The sequence below is a fragment of the Bos indicus genome, chromosome 4 (assembly GCF_029378745.1).
Source record: "Bos indicus isolate NIAB-ARS_2022 breed Sahiwal x Tharparkar chromosome 4, NIAB-ARS_B.indTharparkar_mat_pri_1.0, whole genome shotgun sequence".
NCBI classification, from domain to species: domain Eukaryota; kingdom Metazoa; phylum Chordata; class Mammalia; order Artiodactyla; family Bovidae; genus Bos; species Bos indicus.
In genome coordinates, this window is record NC_091763.1 from 118,742,225 (window position 1) to 118,766,858 (window position 24,634).

General features: G+C 48.3%; 1 protein-coding gene across 2 annotated transcripts in view; it reads left to right on the forward strand.

Annotated features, from left to right (window-relative positions):
• The window catches only part of UBE3C (ubiquitin protein ligase E3C), a 115,269-nt gene that overhangs the window by 17,445 nt on the left and 73,190 nt on the right, over positions 1–24,634 (forward strand). For both annotated transcript variants that reach the window (XM_070788501.1, XM_070788500.1), the window contains exons 2-9: positions 6,315–6,368; positions 9,141–9,215; positions 9,706–9,852; positions 14,705–14,820; positions 19,778–19,935; positions 22,904–23,057; positions 23,481–23,701; positions 24,188–24,345. In XM_070788501.1, coding sequence (XP_070644602.1) covers positions 6,315–6,368; positions 9,141–9,215; positions 9,706–9,852; positions 14,705–14,820; positions 19,778–19,935; positions 22,904–23,057; positions 23,481–23,701; positions 24,188–24,345 — 1,083 coding nt within the window. The remainder of the gene's footprint in view (positions 1–6,314; positions 6,369–9,140; positions 9,216–9,705; positions 9,853–14,704; positions 14,821–19,777; positions 19,936–22,903; positions 23,058–23,480; positions 23,702–24,187; positions 24,346–24,634) is intronic.

Sequence of the window (24,634 nt, forward strand, 5' to 3'; positions counted from 1 at the left end):
GTAGAAAATAGCCCATATAGATAAAACAGAAAATCTCACGTTATTTTTTAAAATAAAGGTATTAATAAACATGCTGAAGTTCTTTTTAAGTGGTTAGCAGTCAGTTTGAGTGTTTGTCTTTATGTAAATTGTCATGTTATGTAAACTTAGTTTAATCTATAGTCAAATTTTTGACTATGCATTTAAAAAAAATTCTGATGGTTAATGAAATCTACTTTAAACTCTATATGACTTTTTTTTAAAAGTTCATTTTGTTACCACTAAATTCATTTGCATGAAGAAGGCATTTTTTTCCCCCTTGAAAAAAATCTTCATTAATGGTATTTGTGAAGTTTGGCCATATTTAATCTTCAGAGCAGATAAGATAATGTGCCTGAAGGTCAAAGGTCAAATAGAGAAGTCTGCTGAGGTTTGCTCTAGTTTACTTATCGATGCAAGGGTTAGTGTCCCCGCTGTGGAGGTGAGAGAGTGGCGCTGAGAGCAGCAGGTCTGCGTTAGGACAGGAGGGTTAGTCACTGTCTGTTTGAGTGCCTTTTGTAAATCTAGTGTGTAACTGCTGCTGGGAATCCCTGACTTGTCCAGGCCCGTAGATGCTGAAAGGGAAAAGATACTTTCCAGTGCAGTAAGTTGAAACCAGCAACCTGTAAAAATCAAAGTCTGCCTGTGCTTTTTGGCTGGCACTTACTGCTGTCTTCCTCCCAGTCACACGTGTCATGAACTTATTCTTGGCTTTGTTGAGCTGTATTTAAAAACTTATGTTGTGGAGTAGCTTCGTTAGTGTCTTAGTCTAAAAGAGTGAGAGGTTATTTGTTGTACTTGGATAATAATTCAAACAGGAGAAGATAAAGATTCAAGTAAAAGCAGCGTCTGTGGCCTTTCCGCCTGCTGCTCACCGCCCGGTCTGACTCTTCTCAGTGGCCTTGCAGAGCCCTGCTCTGTGCGTGAGTCACAGAGGTGTGCCCTCTTCTTGTTTGCACGCGTTCTGGAGCGTGCTGAACCCCTGCGGCGCACCCGCCGCGCCGAGCACTGTGTGGAGGCAGTTCAGTCAGTACAGATGGGTCTCCTGCACTTTAAAGCAGTTCTCTGTGATCCTCCCTGTGATGAGTGTCCTGAAGTTACTTCGCTGTCATGTAGTTTAATGGCCATGTAGGTTGTTTTCGACTTTTTTTGGTAATTGAAGCAGCATTGGGTGCGTATACTTACATGTGTGCCAGTAACGTTTGCAGGTTAAATTGCTAGGAGGGTTGATCAAAGTTCGTGTACACTGTGAATTTTTATAGTGATTTGCAAACCGCCCTCTGAGGAGAGCACACCAGTGCATGAAGGCAGCTGCTACCCGTCCTCACCTCAGCCTGTTACCTGAGGGTAGATTTGCCAGTCAGGTTAAAACCTGCCATTGCTTTTGTATTGCTTTTTTTCCCTAAAAATGAGTAAAAATGAAGTTATGTTTAAAATATGTTTTTATTTCCTAGTTATTCTATTTGATTGTTGATATTTTAAAATTATTTTTGAGAGCTTTTACAAATAGCTGGTTTTGCAGTGTTACAGATATTTCCACTGTCACCTTCTTAAACCTTGGATATAATGTTTTTCTGTGTATAAAGTTTTTAATTTTTATGGGATCAAACTTATAATTCTTAAATAAGTTAATGACAAACAGTACCATAGATTTAGCGTGTGGAGTGGCGTTTCTTCCTTAGAGAAGGTCTTCCTTCACATCGAGCATTTAAGAACAATGCTCGTGTCATCCTCATGTATTTTTACAGTGCTCTGTATGTGTGCAAATCTCAGGCCCATCAGGAGTCTGTCTTGATGTGAAGACGTAGGGATATAATGTCATTTACTTGGGCTTCTCAGCTGTTGCATGCTGTTCACTGACCAATGCGCTGTGCTTCCTGGAAGGCCGAATCCCTGCTGTGCTTTCTGTCCCCCTGGAGGCCCTGTCCCTGTGCCTTGCCTGCCCCTGCGGGAGCCTGTCGGGGCAGCTCAGAGTTTGCCCCGGGGTGTGGAGTGCGATGTTCCCGGTGGAACATGAGAGAATGTTTAAAAACATGATCGTGTTTATTCAGCACCCAATAGAGAAGTTGAGCTAGGCTGTCTGTTCAGGTGTGGTAGGCAGGCCCGCCCCCAGAGCGTGTGCCGGGGGTGGACTGCTGCTCCAGCTGAGGCCCAGGTCGCTGGTGTGGGTCCTGGACCCTAATTCGCCTGTGCATGGTAGCAGGCTTGCTGGTTTACTCTCTTAGCAGTGTGGTGAAATTTCACTTTCACAAGCTGATGGTTATTTACTGTTCCAGGCCACGTGCAGGCACTCAGAATTGTGAGTTAGCGTCTGGCTTGTGCCTTTATTTTTCCCTGCCTGACCACTGGGCCTGGCATACTGTGAAAGTGAAAGTCGTGTGGTCGTGTCTGACTCTTTGCAACCCCATGGACTGTACAGTCCATGGAATTCTCCAGGCCAGAATACTGGAGTGGGTAGCTGTTCCCTTCTCTAGGGGATGTTCCCAACCCAGGGATTGAACCCAGGTCTCCTGCATTGCAGGTGGATTCTTTACCAGCTGAGACAAGGGAAGCCCAAGGATACTGGAGTGGGTAGCCTTTCCCTTCTCCAGGGGATCATCCCAACCCAGGGATCGAAGCAGGGTCTCCTGCGTTGCAGGCAGATTGTTTGCCAGCTGAGCCAGCAGGGAAGCCCCTTGGCGCACTGTGGCCATTCCTTGCTGCCTTCTCAAGCGATAGGACTCGTCTTGTTTTCTTACTTTCTGCTCCTCTCTGGAGAGGCCACCCCCCACCCCCCACCCCTCCGCTGGCCCTGTGTGGCTCCAGCTGCTGAAGGGCGAGCATCCTCGCCATCTGGCGGCCACACCTTTGAGGGTGCTGCCCGTGTGGCCTCGGGGTCCTGACTGCAGATACAGCTGTGGTCTGCGTGCTGTCTAGCACGGCTGTGCGCTGGAGCGAGTCTGTGAGTGTTGCGTGCCCGCGGTCTCCCCGTTGATGGGCGGCAGGGCAGGGGAGGCGCTGGTCTGCCCTCCTGGGAGAGGTGGCGTTTAAGCCGAGCCTCACCTGAGGCGAGAGGGCACTTGTCACGTGTGCGCGTCGGTGTCAAGGGGGAAGGCCAGGTGGGAGGAGGGCAGGGCGACGGAGGCTTGAGGGGCTCGCTCTGTGGGAGGCGGCCCCCAGAGATGGTCGGGGGACGTGGGGGAAGAGCAGCCGCTGTTTGACCACACCGCTTCTGCTGTGACACGGTCCATCTCGTTACCCTCCGGAGCACATCCTTCCAAGGCAGCTCCGGAATCCGCTTTTTCTCGTGCACGGTCTCTGAGCCGTCAGCGGCACCCACGTGTGTTGAGACGTGTGCCCCGGGGGAGCCAGCGTCTGCTGTCTTTATCGCTGTTGTCCAGAAGCAAGTCCGGCCACAGTGGGTCGCAGTGGACAGGCCACTTCTGCGTCCAGCAAACTGTGCGCTCCTGTATCACTTTAAAATAGCCACTGCCTCGCGTGACACGGGACTCGGCGAGTATCTGTTAAGTGAGCAGATTCCTCTTACGTGCCTCATTTGAATGTCTTTTGAACACGGACTGTGTCTGAGCTGGCACGAGGCAGCTCCGGTTCCCCTGCGAGCTCGGTACCCGCTGAGGTGTGCAGTCTGGCGGTGGCCTGCTTTCTGGACGTCGCCTCCCTGCTGTGTTTCGCTTCTCTCTCTCTGTGAGCTGACTGCGCTCAGGGCAGCCTTCCTCCCGGCCTCCCACTGCCCGTCTCCCCTTCTCTGGACCTTTCTCGAGCCCTCCTGCCCTCCCACCCCGTCCCTTCTGAACTCAGGCCCAGTTTTGGCGACTCTAGTTTTTTTCTGTGGCCTCTTCCTCCTCTGGCTCCTTTCTGATTGATCTTCCAAATTATGTACGTCTTACAAAGACAAAAGATTTTTAAATTTTTCTCAAAATGTAAAATAATATGATCATATTTAATGTTCTTTTTCAGAGTAAATAGTCCACAGCTGAATGGCTGAGGCTCCAGACCCTTCCTGAGTCCAGATCTTGGCTCTGCCTCTCTGAACCTCACTTTTGTCGTCCATAAACAGGGAAAATAACAGTTCTTGAAGCTCATTGGTTGTTCTGAGGGACACCTGGGCTGACCAGGTCCAGGGTGTGGAGCGCCCGTGGCTGTCTTCTGCGCGTGGGGCCCGTGCGCAGGCAGAGGGCTCGGTGTTGGTGGCGGCTGGCGCATCCCGTGCGGCTGGTGTGTCCTGTGGGCTTGGCAGGCCGCTCTCTCCTCTGTAAAGCATTTAGGGAGCATGAGTGCTCTTTGAAAGGCCTCACGTTTTTTAAACTACAATTTTATGGTTGAGATCACACGTCAGGGTCTGTGTATGTGTGTCTAGGACTGTGGGTTTGCTGGCTGTGCTTATTTTACAGTGTTTGAAATGAGCTGTTTTAAGTAGGAATCTTTGTAGCTCTTGGAGAAGGAAATGCCAACCCACTCCAGCATTCTTGCCTGGAGAATTCCAGGGACAGAAGCCTGGCTACCCGCAGTCCATGAGATCCCAAAGGGCCAGGCGCGCCTGTGCGAGTCTCACTTCACTCCGTAGCTCTTGAGCACGGGCGTGAGGACGTGCCCTTCCCGCCTGTACAGTGCCCTGTGTCCAGCTGTTTTTACGTGCAGGTCTTCGGAGGGAAGGACACTCGCTCTCGGCATGCCTCTGCACCCTCTCGTATCCGTGCTTCAGACCTAAGGGAATTTCTAAGAAATGCTAGTGTTCAGTCAGCACCCAGGTACGCTTTTTGATGACTGGTACCTGTTGCGACTTTGAGGATACTGCAGCCTCCGTGCAGTGCTGCAGGTGCTTAGAAGTGCTTTTCAGCTGTTAAAGGTTACTCCTCTCTTTAGACGTCTTTGCTTTACCTAAAGAAATGTTTGTTCATTCATTTTGTAGGGATTTATTAAATCCCTGCACGTGCTGGACGTTGAAGCCAGTGGAGGTGAACTGGTGGTGAGAGACAGGCCTAGCCCTCAGACCCTCACCCCCGGGGCATTTAGGTTAATGATGCTGCAGCTTACATGTGAAGTCAATTTGGTGACTGTTTTGCTGACATGTACCTTTTTTAAAAGGTAAAACATGGCTTTAAGTATATTTTCTCGTAGTTGTAACAGCATTTTAAGAAATCTTGGCTCTTTAGTTGTACCCAAGTAATGAATATACATTAAATCTGGGCGAAGGGAGAAGAAGAGAAATTACAGGTGTATACTTACCACTCCTATTCACAAATAAAGAGAATAACTAGAAGTATGGTTGTATTTTTATCTAGACCCTTTCCATAATTCTGAGCATTGTAACTTTGTACTTTTTGCTTTAGGTTTTTTTATTCCCCCTCCTCTTTTTAGTTAATCCGTTAAAAATAAAATATTTTTCTGACCTTTGACGTGTGGTAGCTTTAAAGGTTTTTTTATTTGAATCCAAGAAATGAAATTTTCTATAGTGGAAAATATCTGGAGGATTTCTTTCTTTGGCTGTAAATTTTGTCAGTGAGAAACTTTTGTTCTACACATTGTGTATTCCTTCACATATCAAAGTTGATTTTAATTTGGCTCATTGCTTGCTTACTGACACTATTCTGATGAGCTGTATGTGTTAACAAATTTAAGTTTATTAATTTTTCTAATGATTTGTATGTTAAGATCTTGGACCTTTAATTTTGGATTAAATTCACAGAAATCAAACGCCCTTGCAGTAAGGACGGAAACTGTTCTGGGGCGGGTTGACTGTAAGTGTTTTTCTTTGAAACATTTAACTTTCCCATTTGTTATTTCAGTTCCTTCTGCATATCAACTAATTTTGGTTAGAATGCAGTTTTACTTAACGATGAAAATAATTTTTTAAAACTCTGGTAACAATGAAAAGTTGAGTTTTTCATTGACATTTTCACTAGATAATTGTACAGTCACATGCAGAGCTGTTGGAAACACCACGCGAGGTCTTGTGTTGGCCTGGCCTTGTCTGTGGTGCTCTTGCAGAGCCGTGGTGTGAGCTCACAGGCAGGATGCTGACAGTGCGCTGATCTTACTCAGACCTCCCCAGTTTTACTTGAACTAACGTGTGTGTGTGTGTAAAGAAATAAGATCCTATTCTTAGAAAACGACTAGCGTTATAACATTGACTGGGGGAGGGGCCATTTAACCCCTGTGCCTGGGATTTCTTATCCCAGACAGTTGGATTGGATGGTCTCTAGAATTCTTTTGGGTCACAGTATTCTGTAATTTTTGTATGAGAGCATTTTAGAATTTGAAATTACACCCTTTGTCTTTTCTCTCTTTGTGTTTAGGAAGAAAAGGCTTCTCTTTTACATCGTACTCAGGAAGAAAGAAGAAAGAGGGAGGTAAGCAGTGTGTGACAGTCCCTGTCGACAAGCCGTTTCCAGAGCATTTAGCTAAGCCCTGCTTTTACTGTTTGATATACATAGATAAGTGTATGTATACGTGACATAACGCGTGTTTGTATGTATGTTAAACTTCTGAAACCATTCTGGATTTGTTGATTTTATGGTGAGTCATCTAATGTAGATGGGCTAAAAGAATGTAGAAAAGATGGGCTTAAAGGAGGAGTTTCCAGAGTGGGGAGGACATAGACTTCCGGTTCATGTGGTTGCTTGTGGTGTGGCTTCCAGAAGCGGTAGAAAGTCTTGGAGTATGTTCGTGCTTTACCAAGTAGGAGAAGACTCCCTGTGAATGCAGGTTGTGTGCACTGTTTGTGTGTTTGTGAAGAAGCTGAGTACACGAAAGGGGCTAGGGACCCCTTTTGTTCCAGTCTATTTTACATTTTGTCATCGGAGACAGTTTCTTAAAGTGGCTTTGCCTTGTTGACTCATCAGCAGTGTGGTGTCTTACGGCCTGCTTTTCTGCGTAGTTTCTTGTTTTGTTTTTAATAAGTCATGCATTCCTTTAACACATACATATTGAGAGCTCGTGTCCCGGGTAGTATTCTGCCGGCTGGGTGTGTGGGTGAGATAAGACAAGACAGTGTTCCTGCTGGCGTGGACCGCAGGGGTGAGGCAGGGTCCTGCAGGGCACCCGGAGGGCCTGCTGTCTGTGTCGAGGGATGGTGTCTCTGAGCTCGTCAGAGCTGAGTGAATTCCTGGAGGACGGAGCAGGAACGTTGTAGGCAGCTGGAACAACTGGGACAACTGCAGATGTCTCCAGAAATCACTGAATGCTTCCTTGGTGGTGAAATTGCCCTCCCTTGAGGGTCACTGCCCAAACAAGAAAAGTATACTGAAAAACAAGAAAATGACACCTAGTGGGTAGCCATTCCCTCCTCCCGAGAATCCCTGTGACCCAGGGTTCAAACCTGGGTCTCCTGCTCTGCAGGTGGGTTCTTCACCCACTGAGCCACCAGGGAAGCCGGTGCACTGGTTGCTGGGTCTGCTCTTCTCTGGAGCGCTCTCAGGCAGCCCTTGCTCCCTGTGGTGCTTCTGCTCCAGCTCCCCTCTCCTCCTCCTCCCCTTGGACTCACATTACAGGTGTAATGTGACCTTCATGCTGTGTCCTCTTCTCTGTATGTTTATCCTTTGATTTGGCTAGTCTTTTCTCAACTTCTAATTTACAAATTACCTCTTTTAGTGATGTCTGATTATTAAATACATCCACTGAGTTCTGAATTCCAGTTTTTATTTCAGTTCTAGAATTGTCTTTGATTCTATTATTTACCAGTTCTCTTGTCTTTTAATTTCTTGAACATAATTTTAGGTTTTTAAAGATAATGTTTAAACTCCAGTATTTGGAATTCCTGTGGGTTTGTTTGTGTTGTTTGTCCTCTTGATTTTAAATTCTTGTCTTTTGCCTGGTTATTTTGGTTGAATACTGGGTATCGTATGTTCTAACCAGAATGATGCGTTCAGGTTCTAGAATGTGACCTCTTCTTCTTTTCGGAGAGCATTGCATTTGTTTCTGGCAGGCAGTAGGGAGTGGGACAGTAAACCCCCTTTAACTGAGGGGGGATAAGCTGGTTGCAGGCTGACCTTGAGGCCTTGTGAGGGCTGATCTATTTCCGGTACACCTGCCAGAGAACTAGAGTGTTACTGAGGCTTCCTCCCTAGTTAACAACTGAATGAACAAAAATGAATGTGTTGAAAATGCCTGGGATGATTTATGAGTTTATCATCAAGTACCCTTAGAATCATAGTTATGAATTGATGCCCAAACTTGGTTCAAGCTCAGGGGTTCCCTCATAACCATCTCAAGCTCAGAAAGTGCACTTTTGTGGCCTGACGGTGTGACTGTATGAGTCTGTGTGTGCTATTCACGCCTGTAGGCGCCATTCAGGGAGGCTGTGAAGTGGCGTTGCGTGCTAAGACAGAGCACCGGTTTTCCTGTCACACCTGCGTTTGCTTTCTGACGCATATCTTTCGGCATCCCTAGTCTCTATGGAGAGTTGAGTCTCTGTCTTTGAAACAGGAGTGGCGCTCGCCTGGCAGGTTGCTGTGTGATACCCGTGGACTGTCTCTGAGTGCGGGCACATGGGGGGCCCACATGCAGGTTCAGGGGCTGCATATTATGGTTCCCTTGTGTGTAGCGTCCAGAGTAGAGTTCCATGGAGGTAGAAAGTTGATTAGTGGTTGCCAGGGCAGGGTGGCGGAGAAGGCAATGGCACCCCACTCCAGTACTCTTGTCTAGAAAATCCCGTGGACGGAGGAGCCTGGTAGGCTGCGGTCCAGGGGTCGCTAGAGTCGGACCTGACTGAGCGACTTCACTTTCACTTTTCACTTTCATGCACTGGAGAAGGAAATGGCAACCCACTCCAGTGTTCTTGTCTGGAGAATCCCAGGGACGAGGAATCCTGGTGGGCTGCCGTCTCTGGGGTCACACAGAGTCGGACACAACTGAAGCGATTTAGCAGCAGCAGGGCAGGGTGGAGGGGTGGGGTGGGACAGAGAGTGAGGGGTGACTGACGGCCAGCGGTTCAGGGGTTTTATGGGGCCGAGTGATGAAAATGTTCTGAAAGTAGACAGTGGGCATGACTGTACAACTTCAAATATATTAGAAATTGGTGAATGGTATGTTTCAAAGAGTGAATTTTGTGGTGTGTAGTCTTAACTAGTGTATGTCATTTGCACTGATTCTGACCAATTGTTCTTCCTCCCTATGTTATTCAGGAAGAAAGGCGAAGATTGAAAAATGCAATAATTATCCAGTCATTTATTCGAGGCTATAGAGACAGAAAACAGCAAGTAAGTTTGCTTTTAAACTGAGAAGGAATTAGGCATGAGAAAACTTATTTTGAATATAGCATTGGATCCTTAGAGGTGGAATTCATTTTATGTGCATTTTTGTGTGTACTTGTTTAATGAAAGTTAATGTGCAGAAAACAACAATTCTGTAAAGTAATTATCCTTCAATAAAAATATTAAAAAAACAAAAAAGAAAGTTAATGTGGATAATAGTATTTTCCCCAACAAGTGATTTTACTAGTTTAGGTGAGTTTTTTGGTGGTTTCAAATTATGAAATACAAGCCTAGGCCAAACCACGGCTACAGATGACAGTAGATGGCGGTGGTGGTGACCCCTGTAGAGGGTGTGGAGCAGCTGCACCCCAGGCGACCAGCTGTGGCCTCCACGTGGCGTAGCCCTCGCGCTCGTCTGCGCTCCCAGCGACCCGAGGCCTGGAGACCTCGGGCCGCACAAGCACTGACGCCGCCCTCTGTCTCGGTCTGTCTCCAGTGTTCCATCCAGAGGAGCGCGTTCGACCGCTGTGCCAGCCTGTCCCAGTCCGGTGGCGCTTTTCCCCTTGCCAGTGGTCCCAACCTTACCCTCCTGGTGCGGCAGCTCCTGTTTTTTTACAGACAGAGTGAAGACTCGAAACGCTTGGTGAGTGTCGACTCTGCTTTCTCTAACCCTTGTGTGCGTGTTCTCCAGCTTTTGGCTCACTGGCAGACGCCCCTCCAGCACGGCTCTCCTTGTGAACCTCCGCGGTCAGTGGTGATGGGTTGTCTTTGTGATCATATGTTTTTCCTCTTAAAGTTGATACAGATTTTCTGTAGGCTTTTTCATTTTTTTTAATTACGGAAATTCAGATACAAGAAACGGGTACCGTGCCGTGCATGCGCTGTGCACCATGGTCCGGAGTGCACGGTCCGCACCGGGTCCAGCGCGGAGCCCGCCGCCCAGAACGTAACCGTATAACTTAAAACATTTTACAGGTTGTGAGGCCACCAGTGATGAGCAGTGGTGCGTATTAATGGGGGACATCCACGACTGGCTCAGTCTTTTTAAAAAGTAGAACTTGTCACTGAGTCCAGTTTCCCAGGAAGTAGTAGAGATTCCTGTGTGATCATTAGGTTAAATACATACTTATTCTTGTCTGAAGGATGAGTCTACAGTGAAAGGTCAGCCTTCCGTGGTCCAGCCGTGCGACTGGCAGCAGCCCCCTTGTGTGAAACTCAAGTATAGGAGAGGGAGGGCGCTTCACTGCCGGGGTGGGCTCTGGTTCTAACACCCACACTGCTTCCTGTTCAGAACCGGGATGGGCCATGGGAGGAACATCCTGTGGGTCTCGAGAGCGGTGAAGGTGGCTGCCTTAGACGCACCTTTTCTCGGCTCTAAGGCCAACGAGGAGAGGCATGAGAAGTGCACAGCAGCAGGGCCTCGGCGCTCTGTCGGCGCAGACTGCCCCTCCTCCCCGCGCTCGCAGGCTGCGGTCAGCTGCGGGGCACAGCCGCGGGCGTGTGGGCGGGACGGGCGTGTGGGCGGGACGGCCGGGAGGCGCAGGCGTCTCGAGCGCGCCCTTGCCCTTGCAGCGCGGCCCGGCCGCCCCGAGGCCCGCTCAGCAGTCCTCCGTGCTTCCTAGGTGTGCAGTGGCCCGGCCCCACGGCCCTACATGGAGTCAGAATTCGCCAGCCCCTCAAACCTGGTTCATAGGACAAAAACGAACCAGATGCTTTATTCAGTTTGCAAACAAAAATGCAAGAACAATAAACCAGTCACATAATACGTGGAGGGTAGGTCTCCTGCCCCACCTTCAGGTTCCCTGATTTCTATCTTAAGAGCAGGTGTGACACCGCTATTGGCAGTTTGTTTATCTAAGGTGCCGCGTACAAAACAGCATATGTGGCTCTACCTACTCCCTTGACTCATTTTTTATTATCGTGACTAAATATGCTCTCTGCTAAAACAGTGTTTTCTTTTGTGTAGCTTTCCTGAATTACTCTGAAGTTAAGTATCGTGTCACTTCTGTCTCCTCATCTTTGGTCCCTGAGGGTCGGGTCCTCCTCCAGCTTCCGCTCGGTCAGGCGGCTGGCGCTCGCCCCCCGGGCGTCCTGTGCGCCCGGGAGCCTGCTGCGCTGCGGCCGTGGTGCAGTCGCCCTGGGAACGCTCGCTTCGCTTCTCTTCAGTTTCAGAGCCTCTCTCCTGATTGCACTCCTGTTCGCCTGCTTGGTGTACTCTCTCGTTTTATTCATACACACCTTCAGTTGACTTCCTGAGAAAGGATGCATAAAGAAAGTTTATATATCTGAATTTAGTAAAGAAAAAAACAACAAAAGAGTTAAGCAGAAAAAAAAAGTGAAGCAAAGCAGGTATTTAATGTCCTTAGAACTTTGCGAATGATGATGTTGCTGCATTTCTAGAGAAATTTAAAAACAATATCAAAGGCCAGTCCACTCCAGAGATACATCACACAGTGCAGGGAATAAAGCCAGTGTTTTATGATAACTATAAGTGGAGTGTAGTTTTAAACACTTGAATCGTTACGTTGTGCCCGTGAAACTTAAGCAACATCGACCATCACTTCCGTGTGCACGTGTGCTCAGCCATGTCTGACTCTTCCAGACCCCGTGGACCGCAGCCCTCCAGGCACCTCTGCCTGTGCGATGTTCCAGGCAAGGATACTGGAGGGAGTTGCCATTTCCTCCTCCAGGAACGTCAATTGTACCTTAATTAAAACAAACAAACGCAGTCCAAGAAGTGTTAAAGAAAGCACTTTGAGGGTTTCTTTATGTTGTTGAACCATAATTACTTGACTAGTGTATTTACAACCTTATTCTTACAGTTCCCACAGGTGCCCGTGAGATGGTCACAGTGTTTACTAGACCTTCTACTGTTATCTGTTAATGGGTTAAGAGATGGGAATACCAGACCACCTGACCTCAGAAACCTGTATGCAGGTCAGGAAGCAACACTTAGAACCAGACATGGAACAACAGACTGGTTCCAAATTGGGAAAGGAGTTCGTCAAGGCTGTCTATTGTCACCCTGCTTATTTAACTTATATGCAGAGTACATCATGAAAAATGCTAGGCTGGATGAAGCACAAGGTGGAATCAGGATTGCCCGGGAGAAATATCAGTAACCTCAGATATTGATACCAGATGACACCACCCTTATGACAGAAAGCAAAGAACTAAAGAGCCTCTTGATGAAAGTGAAAGAGAAGAGTGAAAAAGTTGGCTTAAAACTCAGCATTCAGAAAACTAAGATCATGGCATCTGGTCCCATCACTTCATGGCAAATACTTTGGGGAAACAGTAGAAACAGTGAGAGACTTTATTTTTGGGGGCTCTAAAATCAAAGCTATGTTTTTTTCCTGTGGTCATGTATGGATGTGAGAGTTGGACTGAAGAAAGCTGAGCACCACCGAAGAATTGATGCTTTTGAACTGTGGTGTTGGAGAAGACTCTTGAGAGTCCCTTGGACTGCAGGCAGATCCAACCAGTCCATCCTGAAGGAGATCAGCCCTGGGATTTCTTTGGAAGGAATGATGCTAAAGTTGAAACTCCAGTACTTTGGCCATCTGATGCGAAGAGTTGACTCATTGGAAAAGACTCTGATGCTGGGAGGGATTGGGGGCAGGAGGAGAAGGTGACGACAGAGGATGAGCTGGCTGGATGGCATCACCGACTCAATGGACGTGAGTTTGAGTGAACTCCGGGAGTTGGTGATGGACAGGGAGGCCTGGTGTGCTGCAATTCATGGGGTCGCAAAGAGTCGGACACGACTGAGCAACTGAACTGAACTGAAAATCACTGCAGATGATGATTGCAGCCATAAAATTAAAAGACGCTTGTTCCTTGGGAGAAAAGCTATGACCAACCTAGACAGCATATTGAAACGCATATTGAGACTTTTCCAACAAAGGTCCGTCTAGTCAAGGCTATGGTTTTTCCAGTAGTCATGTACGGATGTAAGAGTTGGACCATAAAGAAAGCTGAGTGCATAAGAATTATGCTTTTGAACTGTGGTGTTGGAGAAGACTTGAGAGTCCCTTGGACTGCAAGAAGATCCAGCCAGTCCATCCTGAAAGAAATCAGTCCTGAATATTCATCAAAAGGACTCCTGCTGAAGCTGAAGCACCAGCCCTTTGGCACCCTGATGCGAAGAACTGACTGATTTGAAAAGACCCTGATGCTGGGAAAGATTAACGGTGGGAGGAGAAGGGGGTGACAGAGGATGAGATGGTTGGATGGCATCACTGACTTGATGAACGTGAGTTTGAGCAAGCCCCAGGAGTTGGTGATGGACAGGGAAGCCTGGCGTGCTGCAGTCCATGGGGTCGCAAAGAGTTGGACATGACTGAGTGACTGAACAAACTGGACTGCATGGGTAGTATGAATTTTAGAATGCACTGCCTGTCAGATAGTGCAGGCAACACTTGTGTCACATTGGTTCCTGAGGAAATACGGACAAGCGGCTCCAACAGCTTCTGTGTAGGCAGATGAACAATTGGGCGGGGTCTCGGAGTTCCTTCCCACCAACTTTGGACCCACTGGGGATTTACCAGGCAGAACACTTGTGCTCAGACTTTGATAACATCTCATATTAAGTAAGTTTTACTATCAAAGGGGAGACTGAATGTGACAGGCACACGTGAGAGGCTCTCTTAATTGTAGCTGTTGCTGTTGATAAATGAACAGGTAGCAACCAACATATCGTGGAGAAAGCGAGTCCAGGAGGTTCCTTGTTAGGTGTGGTGTCTCAGTCACTCATGGCAGCGGCGTCCACACTAGAGAGGCTCCTGGGTGGAGCTGGATGGAAGTCTGAGTCCACGCTTGCTGAGCTTGTGCCCCCATCACTGGTCGTGTCCAGGACGGTGGGGATTCAGGCCATCCCCCCATAGCTCTGACCTTTTCTCCCCTCAAGCATACTGCAGTATAATTGACAAATAAAGCTGTAATATTTCAGTGCACACTGTAATGGTTGTGTAAACATTGTGATGGAATTCCTCCATCTAGCTGTGACGTACCTCTCACCTGACGTGTTGCACGCCTGGCCTTTTATTGGAGGTGGTGGGGCTGTAAGATCGCCTTTTCCACCAGCATTTCACGGGGTCGGGGAGGAGAGCATCCACAGAAACGGTGCTGGAAGGTAGAGAAGACGCGTGAGAGGGAACCGCTGCCCTTTGTGATTTAGGATTAAAACTGTGACTCTCAGTGTTTTTCTTGTGGACTGCTAAATTTTGCAAATGAACTGTTTCTGTTTCACGTGTATGTGAGTTTTCAAGTACTGTTAGTGTGTAGTAATTTAACTTCATGCTAATGTGCTTTTTTAGGATGGAAAAGTCAGGATGTGTGTATCCTGCTCAGTAAAACCTTGACTTAGATTAATTTGTTAACCACGTTTTGATTATTTTGGTTGTGTCTGCCAATTAAGGACATTTGGCATGTTACGTAATTAGAAAACAGTTAACTTTTTACAGACTAACCAGTTGTATGTTTTGCTCTTTCAGATATGGATGTATCAGAATCTGATTAAACACAGCGCTCTGTTTGTCCAGCAGTTGGAAGGATCTGAAAGACTCACATGCTTGTTTCAAATAAAGAGGCTGATGAGCCTCTGTTGCAGGTAAACCCATGTTGCCCCAGCATGGGTGGCGTGGTGGTCTCGTCTAGAAAAACACCGTTTGTGTTTCAGTGTCTTAGTAGATTTCCTGTTGTTGTTGGATTTTTTTTTTTTTTTTGAGACTGAAATGTTATGTGTATTAGTTTTTACTCCCGTGATCCTCTCTTTAGAAAGTAAAATGTAGTGAAGCATACCTTCCAGGGGATGTTTTCTTCCCGGTGTGGCCTGGAATCGCTCTGTGGGACGTCAGGCATCTGGTTGCTTGGCAAGTGGACAGGCCAGCTGAAAGGCCCGTCTCTGTGCCAATGGTCACTGATCCCAGGCCCCAGGGTCACTGCCTGCGGGTGAAGGGTCAGGCCTTTCATCAGGCTTTCCTGACCTGTGTCCTGGACTCAGTACAGAGCACATTGAGGTGATGTGAGCAGTAGCACTTGAATGAAAAAGCAAATTAACATCTTCACCATTTTTCTAAAATTTGATGATGTCTGCACCGTAGCCAACTTTCAAATGATTCTGAGCCTTTAATACACTTTCAGCTAATTTTCTGGAAGTTGCGTGTAGTCAGGTTTATTTAGGGTTCATGTCAGAATGAGGCCTGTTAGCTGACTTTTCCAGATCCTGAGCTGCACTAGAGGCAAAGTGGAAAACCCCCAAAGAGAGAATGTGGATGATCGAGAGTCCCAGGAAATCTTTTTTTTTCCCCAGACCCCTTTTATTTCTCGAAAAACGTCCTTTGAAAAACACACTGTGTACGTTGGTTCTCTGGAGCAGGGGTCCGTGGACCTTCTCTGTAGACGCCTGCACCACACAGTGGGGCCTGGGCGCCGTGGCCTCTGTCACACACACGGCTTTTCCTCACAAGCCCTCAGAGGTGTCAGGCATGCCTGCCCCCAGAGCAGCACAGTCTGGGGCTCTCTTGACCTGGGCTTATAGTTTGTGGCACTTAATGTGCTTTTGAAGGTATTCATCCAGCAAGTAATTTTAATAGATGATAGATCCAAATGCAGTTTCTGCTTGTTTTCCCCAACTTTCTGTCTTGGAAAATTTCTGACACGAGAAAAGTGTCAACACCACCGTATATCGTGCTCCTGGATTCAAGTTCCATTTGCTCATTTGCTCTCTGTCCGTCCGCACACACGCAGCGTGCTGTTTTTCTGGCGCGTGTGGAAGGGGCTGCAGACAGCATGGCGCTCACTGCTCCCCGTACTTGTCCTGGGAAGGCGCGTTCTGGTGACGGCAGTGCTGTTTTCTCCTGTGAGAGAACAAATGGTAATTCTCTGCCGTCGTGATCTACTCCCTATTCACATTTCCTCAGTTATCTCAAAAGCTTTATCTTCTCTGTTTTGATGGCCCTAGCATCCCTTTGGTTCTTTCATCTCCTCTGTTTCCTTTCAACGGGGTGTCAGGTCTCCCCTTGTCCCGTTGGGGCTGATGCAGCCTCTGGTGGGCGTGGCCCCGTGTGTGGTGGGCGTGGCCCCGTGTGGTGGGCGTGGTCCTGTGTTGTGCGCTGTTTGCCACCAGGATCCTGGCCTGCAGCCACTTGACCCTGCAGGTCTCCAGACACTGCCCAGTGGCGCCCCATGAGAGTTGCTGGCATGGGGCACACTCGATTCAGTTTAAATGTGTATAAACAGACTGCCTCAGAGCAGGGCGTGTGAGAGACCTAGCGTGTCTGTGCTCAGCGAGGCCAAGTGCGGCTGAAGACTCCTCTCCGCGTTGCCCAGGCTCTCCTCTCTTAGGGCGCCGCTTTCCACCTGGGGGTTTTCGCATTTGATGGTCTGTGCTTGATGCTGTTGTTGTCCACCCACGGCTCATTCAGTGCTGACTTTTCTAATGGTCTTGTTTCTTCAGTGCTGGCTTGTTGGCTTGTTTGTGAAAAGGACCCTGCCTCCTTCCCTTCAGGCTCATTCCGCCTCGTGTTGGCTTTCAGCGCTTGATGGAGGGAGCTCTTCTCAGAAGCCCCCCACCCCGCCTTTCAAGCCTCCGTGTCTCCTGGGACCACGGTACTTTGGGCTCACTTAATACCTCCCCTGCAAGCCCGAGCCTGGGACTGTTTTCTCTGGGGAAGCTGGTTCTCTTAGATGAGGAATGAAATTTTAAGAAAGTAAAGTGAAAGCAGTGATCTGTTAGGGGCATCGGTTGTTTCATGTTGCCTGCCACGTGCAGGGCGCTGAATTTTGGGAGTGCAGGCAAGTTACCAGAGAAGGGGTGTGTGCCGCCGCCTCTTTAAGTCCCCGTGGGAATTCAGGTGCATTGTCTGGAGCAAGCGAAGTGTAGACCGAGAACCAGAGGCTGGTGTCTGCTGCGAGAGAGGTGGAGCCTGGGGTGGAGCAGGGGAGTCCAGGCACAGCATGGGGAGTGCAGTCGGAATTGATCGTTGAATGGGTAATGCTCACTGTTAAGTAAAGCCAGGACTCGCGTGCGAGCATGTGTCAGTGACTTCACTTAACTGGTTACTCAAAGAGGGAACCAGTAAGATGTTCCAGCTGATTCAGATGAACCTGCCTCAGGGAATTTGTATTCCCTGTCTGACAGAGCCCTTTGCATTGCCAGGAACAGGAATAATTTGTGTGGCTCTGTGTGGGAAACATTTGCATTGCTGTTAGTTTTCTCCAGGCTCACGTCTGCAGAGTTGGGGGTGAGCCTGTGGAAGGCGGGGGTGGAGGGAACCCAGTGACTGAGCTGAGCCGGCCACCAGTCCCCCTCTCCTCTCCTCCCCCCTATTTCACAGTCTGGCGATTTTTCCCTGCAGTAAGCCCATGGGTCCCTGTGATGAGAGCTGTGATGGAGGATGGGCACGGGGGTCTTGTTGGCTTGGCTGTAAGAGGAATTGAGAAGGGAGAAGAGCTCTGCACAGGTACAGACGCGGGCCCGGATGGGAGAGGTGGTGGTGTCTGGAGAGTGACATGGGGAAGCTGACAGCCTGCTTAGTGAGGATCCTGGGGCAGGAAGACGGGCCTGGGGAGCCCGGCCTGAAATGGGCAGAGGCTGTGCAGCTGGAGGGCCTGGGGTCGGGCCTGGGTGCGCCCAGGATGGGTTATTCATTTTCTCAAGAAACAGCCCACGGCAAAGGAGACAGGTGAATGACCAATGAGCACCTGGAAAGGTGTTCACGGAAATCGTGTCTCAGACCACAGTAAAGCACGCTGGTCTGGCTGCTAGAATGGCTACACCTTCAAAGTGTCAGGACCATGTGAGGTGGGGACGAGCAGCGGGGCTCTCAGCCCCGCCTCTCACGTTGATGGTTCCTTGTGATGTCCGGCTGCCATATGACTTGTAGTTCCTCACCCAGGAGCTTACCCAGAAGTGAGGCAGGTCCACAAGGCTGCTTTGAATGTTCAGACAGCTTTATTTATAACAAGAAAAGACTGGAAACGACCCAGGTCCCCAGCACGTGAACAGGTGACCGGAACGTGGTGTTTCCATGCTGTGGAGCAGTGCTAGCCAGCTGTTCGCGGGTGCCGGCTGGGTCTCGGAGAGCCGCTCAGGGAAGACTGTGGACGTTGATGTGCACGTTCTGTGTGAGTCCCACTGCGTAAAACCGTGGAAAGTGCAGACAAGTCTAGTGACAGCACAGCTGGGGGGAGAGTGGAGGGAGAACTTACTAGAGGGCCGAGTGGCGGAGCAGAGACGTGTTCGGTGTCTGTTGGTGTGATGTCAGAACTCACAGCTGTTGTTGTTCAGTTCCTCAGTCGTGTCCCAGTCTTTGCAGCCCCAAGGACTGCAGCATGCCAGGCTTCCCTGTCCTTCACTGTCTCCCAGAGCTTGCTCACACTCATGTCCATCGAGTCGGTGATGCCATCCAGCCATCTCATCCTCTCTTGTCCCCCTCTCTTCAATCTTTCCCAGCATCAGAGTCATTTCTAATGAATCAGCTCTTCCCATCAGGTGGCCAAAGTATTGGAGCTTCAGCTTCTGCATCAGTCCTTCCAAGGAATATTCAAGGTTGATTTAATTTAGGATGGACTGGTTTGATCTCCTGGCATTCCAAGGGACTCTCAGGAGTCTTCTCCAGCACCACAGTTCGAAAGCATCAGTTCTTTGGTGCTCAGCCTTCTTTATGGTCTAGTTCTCACATCTGTACGTGACTACTGGAAAAACCATAGTTCTGATTCTATGGAACTTTGTCAGCAAAGTAACGTCTCTACTTTTTAATACTCTAGGTTTGTTACAACTTTCCTTCCAAGGAGCAAGTATCTTAATTTTGTGGCCATAGTCGCTATCTGTGGTGATTTTTGAGCCTAAGAAAATAAAATTTGCCTCTGTTTCCACTTTTCTCCTATTTGCCTCAAAGTGATGGGACTGGATGCCATGATCTTAGTTTTTTTTAATGAACTCTCTGTATTGCCTGCTTTAGATGAGTACAAATTGTCACACATAAATTATGTCTCTATAAAGTTGATTTTTAAAAAATGCTCTCTCTGAAAATAAAACTTAGTTTTGTAACAGCTGAGCCTTCCTTTCTGCCTATAATTCTCATGGTGAGATGAGAGTCTTTACTTAAAGTGCTGGGTGACTTAGGCCCAGAAGTAGATTAAGCTGTCTTCTTGGGGGATGTTTTGGGCATGGGGAATCTTGAAGGAGGCATGTTTGAAGGAGCTGGTGGGCACTTTTAAGGAGCCCCCCTAGCTGAGTTGGGTTAGATGGAGCACGGGTGGGTTAGGGGCGCTGCGCGGTGAGACCCTCCCCACAGTGATTTTCCTTGCCTGCTTCTCCCTCCCTCCTTGACTGCATGTTCCTCTCTCAACCCGGAGCCAGCATCCTGTGTGGCTCGTAATGAGGACTCAAAGTGCGAGTGACATGGTGCTTGGCTGTTTCCTGAGGCCCGTCTGTTTTCGGGGAAGTTGTAGGACTAGAGCAGAGGGGCCCAGGAGCTTCCCATGCCCGAGTGAGGAGTGTGAGGACCTCTTGGTGGCACTTGCCGTCTACTGCCTCTGGGACACCTTTTCCACTTTTACAGGTTGCTGCAGAGCTGTAATGATGACAGTCTGAATGTTGCGCTTCCCATGAGGATGCTGGAGGTGTTCTCCTCTGAGGACACTTACTTGCCTGTTTTACAAGATGCTAGCTACGTGGTGTCCGTCATTGAACAAATTTTGCACTACATGATTCAGAATGGTGAGTTGGTGGTGTCAGAACTGAGGGTGGCGCTGTTGTGAGCAGTTGGCAGTGGCCAGGGCACTTTTCAGGGCAGGGACCGCGAGTCTGCGGCTGGGATGGGACCTTTGTGGGTCACAGACTCTAGCATCTCTCCTCTTCTCTACCCCCCTCAGAATTGGGAAATGCATCTAATCTCTAACCTTCCCTGTTGCTTGAAAGTGAAGGAAACTAGTCATCCGAAGTGCAGATACCGGGGCCTGCTGTGCTGGGCCAGGCTGCCATGGCTAAACTTGGCGGCCTGGGTGCTGAGCGCAGGCCGCCTCCAGCACAGCGACATGCTGACCCACCTGGAGAGAGCCTGTCCCGGGAATCAAGTGGTTCAGTAGAGAAGAGGAAGATGCTCAGTTTGTCTGACATTTCTCATTAAGTGGGTGACACCCGTCTTCAAGCGGCCGCGCTGTTGGGTGTAAGAAGCTCCGTCTGAAAATCCTCTGAGGACGCCTTAGTGACGCTGGCAGGGAGATGAGGATGTGCACATGGCGCTTAAGACTTCCCTGACAGCTGAGTACCGTGAAATAAACCTTTTCAAGAGTTTACTCCAGGGAGTCCCTGGTGGCCTTGTGGTTAGGACTCGGCGCTTTCAGTGCCAGGGGCCCTGCTTCAGCCCCTCGCTGGGGAACTGAGATCCCACGGACCACACCATGTGGTCAGCAACAGCAGCAAAACTCTGACTTGTTATCACAGGTTGGGTATCGGAGCTGCAGGGCTCCTGGACTCCAGGAGCGTTAACGTTAAAATGGATGTGTTACTGGTCGTAAAAGGAGCTATCAAAAGACATTCCAGGACGGAACAGTTACTGATAAAAACATAATTTTGCTTTTGTTTTCTTGATGGACTACTCTAGGTTAAATCTAGCTAATTTAATCCTCAAGATTAAAATTGTATAAACTAAATTCTTATACATCCAGCCTTACTGATTGGCTAGTTAAAAAAAAAATGAAACCCTACTTAGTTTGTTGAAAAATTTGGGAAATTACTGAGTTAATTAAAAGTAAATTGAAAATTACAGAATTTGATCTTTAAAGAAGAAATTTTAAAGTCCACTGTATTGCTCTATTATTGTATATATTGATGTTAAGGCTAAGCATTTCATAAAAAGTTTTTACTTCTGCTTTCTAAAAGTGTGAAGGAGATAACTAAAGAATATGCATTATTTTTGAATGTGTCTTGCACTAGGCAACACTTTGAAATCTTACACAGAAAGTGCTGCTGCCAGCATCTTCTGTGGCATAGCTGTGTTTCGTCTTTTTTGATAAGTCACTTCCTGACATCACTAGTCTCCCACATTTTAGTGTCTTTCTCTTCATAAGTTTGTGTTACCGTGTACCAGGTTGCCTTAGCCTGAAGCTCTTCAGAGCTGCGACCAAGCTGTTCCTTATATGCTGTTCCTGCTGCCAGTCTGTTCAGTATACACAGATGTGACGTTGATAGAATAATGTGACACTTCAAAATTCTTCTTGATATGTTTAAAAATTTCTTGATGTATTTGTTTTTTCAGATTTTTAAAAAAAAATTTTAAGTATTTTTTTTTTACTATTGTGGGCTTTCATTGCTGAGCGGCTTTCTCTGGCCGCAGCAAGGTGGGGCTGCTCTCCAGTTACTTGGGTCCTTGGGCCTCTCATTGCAGGGGCTTCTTTGGTTACGGCTCCCGGGTTCTAGAGCACAGGCTTGATAGTTGTGGCTCACGGGCTCGGTTGCTCCCTGGCATGTGGGGTCTGTGGGCCAGGGATCAAACCTGTGTCTCCTGCATTGGCAGGTGGGTCCTTAACCACTGGACCGCCAGAGAGCGCCCTGTATTTTCAGTTTTATAGCAGAAGAGCTTTCCCTGTCTTGACGAGTGTTGCTGGTTAAGCAGTGTCTGTGAGGTTAGGGTTGGGGTGGTCGCGGAGCAGGTCTAGGGGTCCCCTGCAGGGAAGCCCTGTTCAGCGGCTGAACCTTGGGTGCAGAGTGGGGAGCCCCCAACAAGTGGGGAGTGTGTCCGTGTGTGCTTAGAATGGCGAGGTGCTCAAGACTACAGCTGGAGATGTGCGTCCTGCCTCAGGAGAGGGCGCGGCCCCGCAGGGCTGGTGGCCTGGGATGTTAGAGGTGGCAGAGGACCCCTCCCACAGCTTAGGCGGGCCATGCCCGTGTGTCTGCTTCATGCAGGTCGCCTGTAAAACACGTGAGCCCCTCGGTGTCCACACTGTGGTCTCCAGAGGGAGCCGTTCCTTTAAAGGGAACTTGAGTTCCGGGAGGAATGGCTGGGAGATGAGCAGGTGGGACTTGGACATCTTGTCCCGTCAGAAGGCAGACAAGTGAGCCCGCTGGCCAGAGTCCGGGCGCGAGGTGACAGCCAGGAGCACAGAGCTGTGGACGGAGTCTGCTCAGGGCCTGCGGTCCTGGGTCAGCTTGATGGTCTCTACAGCCACACAGTGGCATGGTTACTTGGAGGATGCCTAGGAGACAGCTTTTGAAAATCCCACTGTGAGCTTTTTACTTGGCTCCTGATTCAGGCAAACTAGTTAAAAAAAAGTTTAAAGACAGTTGGAGACCTGATCATTCATAGGTATTTGTGGTATTAAGAAGTTGTTATTAATTTATTTTAAGAAAATAGAGTTCTTTGATGACGTGCTGAAATAACTGTATCTTGGCTGGTCCCAGATGAGAGGCGGTGTAGGTGATTGGATGTAGTTGATCATTGTTGGTGCTGAGCAGTGGGTTTCTCAACTTTACACATCACTTCAAGCTACTTGGGAACCAAAAGATTTACTTGATAAAAACTTGCAGGAAAAACTAACTTTAATTTGGACCTATGGAGATTTATAAAGAGCAGTTAAAAATTGCCAAGTTTTTTTTCCCCTTGTTGTAAAAAAAAAAAAGAGAGAGGGGTATTGATATTTTAATACAAATTGATACAACTTATAAATATGTTTTTCTTTTCTTTTAGGGTATTATAGATCTCTCTATTTGTTAATTAACAGCAAGCTTCCATCAAGTATTGAATATTCTGATTTATCTCGAGTTCCTATAGCAAAAATTTTGCTAGAGAATGTTTTAAAACCATTGCACTTTACGTACAACTCCTGTCCAGAAGGTGCAAGGTGAGAATGAAATCAGTTTATTGATTTTGTAATTTCACAAGATCTGTATCTAACAATAACTTTGGCACAGGATGCTGTCTGAAATATAGACTTGCAAGTCATTTTTGCTTTATTAGTGTGACTCAGTTTAAAGAAAAATGTACTTTTTCTGTCTGGCCTGCACCCAACATAAATTTATAATTCTGGTGACCTGGTTATTTTCTTGCTTTCTAGTAGCTATCAGAATATAGAAAAACATAGCAAGGTTTTGTTTTTTTTTTTTTTTAATAGGAATGATAGAGCATTAAGTTTAGGGTGCTCTAGTTAATCTGAAAAACTTAACATGTCTGATGAAAAGGTTATTTTGTGAACAGTGATTTTAATCAATGATTTTGTGAACAGTGTATTTTGATTTTATTACGAGCTTCCGTTTTTCTTCATTAGGCAACAGGTTTTTACAGCCTTCACGAAGGAGGTCCTGGCGGCCCCCTTCACGGAGCAGATCTTCCACTTCGTCATCCCTGCCCTGGCGGACGCGCGGACCGTCTTCCCCTACGAGCCCTTCCTGACTGCACTGCTGTCCCTCGAGGGCAGACGGCCCGCCACCAGTGGGGGCGCACCATGGCTCTTCTACTTTGTTTTAACTGTTGGTGACAATTATTTGGGTATGAAACGTTAGGGCGTCCTGCTGAGCTCACGTAGAGGCAGCATGCGTAGATAGGAGCGGGCGGGGTGGGGTGCACGGCCGGGTGTCCCCTTGTCAGCACGGCCTCTGGGGGAGGAGCTCCTCAGAAGAGCGCGTTTGCTTAAGGCCGTGGCCTGGCTGGTGTCCCCGGGCATAGTGTCATAAGGCAGGATAAGAAGTCTGATTTAACAGGGCCACACAGATTAAAAAGAATTTTAGAGTTGAATGGGCCAATTTCTGTGCGTGTGGGGCTGTTTTTCCCCGTTTACGCTAAGCTGCTGGGTTGCCTGTCGTAGCGTTTTGGTATCGTAGCATAATATATTTGAGTGTACACATCTGCACGTGAAATATTAGAAATGTAGTGTGTGTCCTGGTCAGAAATGCCTCTCGGAGTTTAGGAGAAGTGGTCACCCGTGTCCTCCAGTTTCTCACCCCCCCTAACTAACGATGTGGCTGTCTCACCAAGGCGCGCTCTCCGAGGACGGGCTGCTGGCGCACCTGCGAGTCCTCCAGGCCCTCCTGTCCCAGCTGCCCGTCTCGCCCGCCCGCGCCAGCGGCCAGGATGCAGCCAGCGACTCGGATGAAGAGGAGGGGGAGGAGGCCGACAGGCCGGCCAGCACTCCGGTGAGCCCCCAGCTGTGCGTGCGCCCTCGCCTGCGCCGCCCTGCGGTCTCCATGCCTCTTCCTTACACGCATGCACAGATATGTGGGCACACTTAGATGTGCGTTTGCCTTTTCAGTGTGAAATAGGATCACAGTCTTATCAGTTTAGTTTTTTGCTCAGTTGTGTCCAACTCTTTGCGACCCCATGGACTGTAGCAGGCCAGGATTCCCTGTCCTTCACCATCTCCTGGAGTTTGCTCAGATTCATGTCCATTGAGTCGGTGGTGATATCTAACCACTTCATCCTCTG